Raw genomic sequence first — 7,047 nt, 5'->3', positions numbered from 1 at the left:
TACTGTGAACGATGGACCGGCCTGCCTTTATACCAGCCAGCGACCGTAACCTTGGGCATTGGAGGGAGGGCGGGGCCGGGGCCGAACAGTTAGATGTGGAACACTGTAGGTACGGTTCACTTGTGCAGGGAAGGGAAGGGAATTATCGTATGAATTCATCGGCATTTTTTCATGTGCCCTTTTTCTTTCGAATAGTTTGATCTGATTCTGCAGAATCATTTCAATATTTGCACTTTATGGAGCATAGCTAAATGGCTTCGGTATGCTGTCTTGATAGCCTTTGCCGTTGAGCTTCTTTCGTTTTAATTCAGGTACCTACGCAGAAGTCTTCCAAACATTTATTTGCTTTGTATGCAGCAGCTGGCAAGAATGTTACGACCACGGACGTATAAATAAACGTCCGTTTATTTATACGTCCGTGGTTACGGCAGCCGCTTGGGCAATATTTTGTGCTTGAGAAATGTTGTTAAAAGAAAGACAAAGCGCGAATGCTTCACTCTACAACCCTTTACAAGTAAATGCCGCTAATTCTTTTAGTAGTTCTTTTTTAATTTAACGCCCATCAAATTGCATAATTTTGGTGTCCAAGTCGACATTATTATATACAAAATCCGCAGTTTATCGTACATAATTGTTTGACATAACACTTGGAAGAGACGCTAAAATGAGGAAACTATGAGATTCCGTGCGGGTTTTACATTGCATTGTAGGGAAGACCAGGGCAAAGCGGCCACCTTAACACTTTTTATGATGCCGACACTTGATTTTAAAACTTTTTTAAACTTGGAACGATTATTTTACTCCAATGTGATCCCTACTAAATTGCATTTTATTTCAACTTTGTTTTATTTCTAAAGGCCTTCACAATTCACATATAGGATATTTGTAAAGCATTCAATGTTTCGCTTTTTTTTGCCGCTTGGCCCCAAACCCCGGGGCGAAACGGACACCGGCGACTTATTTGTCCCGACATGAGACAGCATAATTGACTCATGTACGGAAAGTGTTTTTGATGGTAAAAAGGTTTAAACGAGGATAAATTTCTCATCTTCCAACTGTAGGTAGACAATGCAAGGACATTCATGGACAAGCTTTGAACTGCATTTTTGGGGGGTCAAATGTGTCCGATGTGATGTGTCCGATGAAATGTGAAATGTGTCCAAAAAGTGGCCGAGATGAGCGCATGACGATACATTTCAATATCAATAACGTTTGTTGTCCATTAAGTTGAAGCAGCTTATCAAGTACGGAGCAGCCATTTTGCAACAGCAGCCACTCTGCCACATCCACTTTGCCACGTGCCTACCAAATCCCCCAGCAGCGCTGTTATTAGTTGCGCAAAATTCACCTGCTGCGAATTCACTGCTTCTGCAGTTCACCAATTCATCGCAAACACACAGCTGCTCGGTAGAAGTTCAATGTCAATTGTCACAAGTTTATCAAAGTCCGGTTCAAATGAAGCTCAGTGAATCGCAATAACTATGGTTAATTAGGTGGAGAGGCGTTAGCTGTTTTCACGACGGGTAATCGGACGAATTCGCAAATTTGACCAAATCTGCATCAGATCTCTTTTACAACAAATATCTTCATATCATGACATTTTTTCAATGTTTTAATCGAAAATAAAGCCTGATAGTTTAAAAAAATGTGGGTATAAACAACTACGCAACCCAAACTGATATTTTCTAAGAAATACAAGCTTATTTTGACTAAATGTGCACCCAATTTGCACAAAATATGAGCCAAATGTGTACCAGATAGCCATCGTGAGAACGGCTACTTTGCTACAAGCGGCTTCAGGTCAAACGAGATATTCACACGGTCAAGCTAGTGTTTTGCAGGGAAAGCTACTACGATCCATTAGCTATCGAATGATGTGCTTTGATCGTGTTTTTTTCCTACACCTCTATTCAAGAACCACTGTGCAGCTATTTTTGTTTTACATGGCCCATAAATTACTTTAGGTCAGTCCGTGACTTTTTAACCCTCGCCCGCACATGCCATTTTCCCATCCTAGAACGCACATGGGGGGGGGGGTTGCCACCCCCCGCGCCATTTCGTTCCTGTTGGAGATAGAGCTTAGCGGTAAAGACCAAAAAAAAATTCTTTGGGAGGAGACGAATCCAATGATACCCAGTTTTACCTTCTCAGGTCAGTCATTGACCTTCCAGGTCAGGTCAAACAAAAAAATGTTGCTGTTTTGGGTCACCGTTGGATATCAAGTGCGCTGCTTAGCATATACCGATGACGATGCCGTTTTCTGGTTCCAAGCCAGCTAGAAGCTCTTACTCACTCTACCCGACCAGGTTTTTGCTGCTGAGGTCATTTCAGGTCAAGTTAGGTCAAGGTCAATTATATGTGTTTGTATGTCTGTGTGTGTCTGTGTGTATACTGATGTGTGCACCGATTGTTTATGGGTCCGTATTACGTGAAATCATGATCTGAGAAGCTTTTACCAAAAATGCAGTCAAAAAACTTCACAAAAAGTAATTTCCGCTTGCCTAAAACGCAATTATCTTAGATGACCTAGGTACCTTGACATCTGTACATCGTTGAACAACATGTTCCATGATAGGTGGGAGGGGTAAGACTGGCAAAAAAGTCCGAAATCAAGGTGTCAAAAGCTCACAAGGCCTATAGCCAACGCAAGATGTTGAGAATTGGCCATTTGGGTCATGACATGACCTGAAAAACAAGGTCATATCTCCGAAACCAAAAACCACAGAAACGTGAAATTTTCAGTGGACATCCAGAAAGGATTGAGGAGCAGCTATACGAAAAATCAGCCTTCTAGCTCTAAAAATGTTGAGTGCAGAGCAGAAAGACTACCTGGGGGGGTGGCAACCCCCCCCCCCCATGTGCGGGCGAGGGTTAAGGAACACTTGATCGTGTGAGAGGAGTTTAAATGACATTTTGAGTCGGTTGATCCAGTGTTCAAGCTCTACTGGGTGGGTCAAAACTGCAATGCTTATTTGGAGACCTATGTTGGTCTCTTTAACCCGCGCCCTGCTGAGGGGCTATCCCCCCCCCCTCCTCCAGACTTTTCGATATATCTCCAGAACCGCTGCGTCGATCGTCATCAAACCTTCAGTATTTATACCCTCCCGTGCATCAATTTTACACATTGTGACCAAAATTTTCCAAAGGCTATGATAGATGGGCCGCAAATGACGTAAGAGTGGCGTCATGTTCAGCCGTTTTCGACAAAATAAAAAGTTTGGCGAGAAGAGCTGCAGGCCTACAGCTCTGAAGAAACAGAAAAAATGTTTAAGTCATAAAAGGTGTAGAATTACCAGGGCTACAAAACTGCTATCTCGGATTTTTAAATGTTTTCGAATTTTGACCCCCTATTTTTTAACCCGCGCCCCGTAGGGCTATCGGCGGACCCTACCACCCGTAGGGGGGGGGGCGTTTCGGCCCCCCCCCTAAGATCTCGGAAAGTTACCGGCCGATTTTCAAAATTCGAACGGCGTTCGATAGCCCCACCCGGGAACTACCTTGTGACCAAATTTCATTGACCTAGGTCAAACCGATGACGTCACAGGTCAGGTCAAAGGTCAGATTTTCACCGTTCACAGGCATTTCAAGAAATGTGTTGTGAAATCGAGTTAATTGGTAATTTATTGAAAACCATCGATGGTACATTGTTCGTCAAACACATACTTTGCTATCTGAGGTCACTGATACCAGGTCAGGTCACAGCGAGGTCAGGTCACCGGGGTCACAATATGAAAGTGTCGTGTGATACATGTTTTATGGTCCATTTTACATGACAAATGCGATTATGTGGGTTAGGCAGCCTTTGGGGCCAGCCTAGGTCACGTTTTGGTGAAGGTCAGGTCAAGGTCAGGTCAAATAAGGTCAAATTTCAAAGTTGATATTTTTGCATAAAATGGGTATCTATTCGATGCAGCTCGTCACGGGGAGTCTAATGGTGGTCTTTGTTTTGCTCTACGAGGTCTAGAACTGCCAAAAATTGAGTTTGAAAATTTGACGTCATCAATTTTGAACAGTTTTTTTGCTATAACTTGGCCAAAAAACGAGGTATCGATCTGAAATTCGGTATGTAGATAGAAGACGGTAGGTACTATCACATATATTCCGTTTTTTTAAACTCAAAAAACTTTTTGGATTTTTTGGCTAATATATCTAAAAAAATGTTTTTTTATTTTTGGGGTTCAAAACTCAAAAATTTCAAAAATCCGAGATAGCAGTTTTGTAGCCCTGTAAATTCTACACCTTTTATGTCTTGATCATTTTTCTGTATCTTCAAAGCTGTAGGCCTGACAGGTCTTCTCGCGAAGGTCTTTATTCGGTCGAAAATGACAGAACATGACGTCATTCTGACGTCATTTGTGGCCAACCTATCACAGCCTCTGGAAAATTTTTGGTCACAATGTGTAAAATTGATGCCCGGAGGGGTCCTGAAAGTTTGGTGGCGATATCTGAAGCGGTTTAGGAGATATCGACCGAAAAGGACGGGGGGGCCGTTTCGGCCCCCCCCCCCTACGGGGCGCGGGTTAATATAATTGCAAAAATTCCTTTAAGTTTTTCGATTCTCGAAAAAAAAAACGGAATATATGTAATCACCCTTACCGACTTCTATTTACATTCTAAATTTCAGATCAATGCCTATTTTTCGGCCAAGTTATACAAAAAACCTGTTCAAAATTGAAGAAGTCAAATTTTCAAACTCATTTTTTTAAGCAATTCTAGACCACGTAGCGTAAAACAAAGGCCACCATTAGACTCCCCATGACGAGCTGCGTCGAATTAATACGCATTTAATGCAGAAGCATCAACTTTGAAATTTGACCTTTTTTTTACCTGACATTGACCTGACCTCCACTAGGAAGTGACCTTAACCGATCCTGATGGTCTTATAGCCAACAACATTGAATTTGAAATGAAAAATTGGCCATAAAACATGCATCACACAGCCCTAGTAAAATTGTGTTCATGTGCTGGCCTGGTGACCTGACCTGTGACCTGACCTGGTACTATCAGCAACCTGTAATACGCAGCATATGTACTAGGTAACTGACGCCTTATCGCTGATTTTCGATAAAATGTGTTTTACTCGATATTATAGCGCATTCCCTAGATCTAGAAGATCCGTGACCGGCAAAACATTTTATCTTTGATCTGACCTGTGACGTCATCGATGACCCCGAGTTCAATGAAATTGGACTTCCCTCAACAAACTTGACAGGGCTTTCGAACGCCGTTTGAATTTTGCGGATCCGTCCAGTATTTTCTTAGATACGAGGGGGGATAAAATAGCCCCCTCCCCCACCAGGTCGCGTTATAAACAGACCCCACCGGGGCGCGGGTTAAGTCAAACAGCTGGAAGTGCTGCCAAATGGTTAAGACCACTTATTATCTACATCAGAGGGACTGTTGTGCGACTATGAGCCTCAGTGAGCTGGGCGTGGTCACACTTGACAGTCTAATGTCTGACTCTCAGCAACCGTTGTGCCGATGAATTTTTAGTATTTTTTTTTAAACGTGTCAAATTTGTTCCTCTTTCAGCAACTTCGCAATCACTGTTGCATTTGTGCTGAGACAGTAGCCTACCTGTGAGCAGTGGGTACACAACTGGCAATGCAGCTCGTAAGATCAAGATTGGGATGCATTGCACGCGCACATGCATGCGTCAACTCAATATTTCAAGACGGTGAACCAATAACGCTCAAATATGTACACCGTTGGGCATCGGCTTCAAGAATGGTCGTCATTGCTCAGTTCAATTCTGCGCATCGTACTTCCGCGAGTGCAGGATTCATAATTGTACTTGCTCGTTCGATGCCCAAAATGCATGACTTGATTTTCTTTCATCGATATCATGCTGTGAAGTTTTAGGGTGCGAAGTTCAAATATACAGGACATTGAAATGTGTATTTTTGTACTCACAAACATTCACAAATGGACGACACTCAAATGACGCCATTTATATGATACATAAATAGGAAAAAGCTTCGTTCATTTACAATAAATTAGTTGTAAGCCGGCTTGTAGGCGGGCTGGTAAGCGGGCTTGTAGGCGGGCTTGTAGGCGGGCTGGTAGGACGGAGCGGCGTACGAAGCGGGCTTGTAGCTGGGCTTGTAGCTGGGCTTGTACTCGTCGTAGCGGGCCTCGCCCTCGTAGGTCACCTCGGCGTTGTAGCCTCCGTAGCCCTGCTGGTCAGCCACGTACTTGACCGTCTGCACACGGCCGTCGGGCAGGTTGACCGAGTAGTAGCCGTTGACGTTCTTGGCGTCGCTGTTCTCGTTCTGCGAGAAGACGGCGCCCGAGTAGTGGTCGTTGACGGCGTAGTCGAACTGGTACGGCTGAGCGGGCTCCTTGTAGGACGGCTGGTGGTAGGCGGGGGCCGGGTGGTAGGCCGGCCGGGGGCTGTAGGGGGTGGAGGGGGCGGCGGCAGCCACGGCCACCAGGGCAGCAACGACGAAGAACTGCAAGACAGACAAAGATGACAGTTAGAAATGAGAAGTTTTAGAAGTTATGTTAGAAGTTAATTTTAGAAGTTAAGAAGTTATGTTTCACATTGAGCTCATCTTCACATTTCCTTATATGAAACGGGCGCGGTGCTTAAACGTTCAAAAGCGGATGATAAGATGAATAATGAATATATTAGTCCCATATCCGAAAGTTTCTTTGCAGTGCTTTCATTCCACAAGACTCAAACCACGCAGCAGCAACGCTATAGGGTGTAGTCCGTCGAGGAAACTGACCTTCATGTTTGCAGATTGGGTCTTTGGCGACTGATACTGTGAACGGCGGATCGGCCTGCCTTTATACCAGCCAGCGACCGTAACCTTGGGAACTGGAGGGAGGGCGGGGCTGAGCAGGTAGATGTGGAACACTGCATAGCCGACATTGCGGTAAAAGGAAGTGACCCATCTGGGAGGTATAATGGTACTAATCTAACCCACGACTTGCTTTGGGGGGGTAAACACCCCCACGTTTTCGCCTTGCTAGTTATAGGTTAAAAATGGCACGCCTCATGCGCGCCAAAATGTCTTATCTGTAGTGAGTTGATTGAAGTTT

The 7,047-nt window shown here is 44.2% G+C and overlaps 1 protein-coding gene across 1 annotated transcript; it reads right to left on the bottom strand.

The window, feature by feature from the left end:
* Positions 1-5,888: 5,888 nt before the first annotated feature.
* LOC122365272 (cuticle protein 7-like) lies at positions 5,889-6,765 on the bottom strand. Its single transcript, XM_043336312.1, has 2 exons — positions 6,732-6,765; positions 5,889-6,452 (listed from the first exon to the last, which is right to left on the bottom strand). Exons 1-2 carry the CDS (start codon positions 6,735-6,737, stop codon positions 5,997-5,999), a joined length of 462 nt encoding a protein of 153 aa, XP_043192247.1. The 5' UTR covers positions 6,738-6,765; the 3' UTR covers positions 5,889-5,996.
* Between the last annotated feature and the right edge of the window lie 282 nt (positions 6,766-7,047).

Source organism: Amphibalanus amphitrite, unplaced genomic scaffold (genome assembly GCF_019059575.1).
Source record: "Amphibalanus amphitrite isolate SeventyFive unplaced genomic scaffold, NRLGWU_Aamphi_draft 000726F_arrow, whole genome shotgun sequence".
Classification (NCBI taxonomy): Eukaryota; Metazoa; Arthropoda; class Thecostraca; order Balanomorpha; family Balanidae; genus Amphibalanus; species Amphibalanus amphitrite.
The sequence above is the reverse complement of the archived record's forward strand: the minus strand, read 5'-3'. Positions and strand labels throughout refer to the sequence as shown.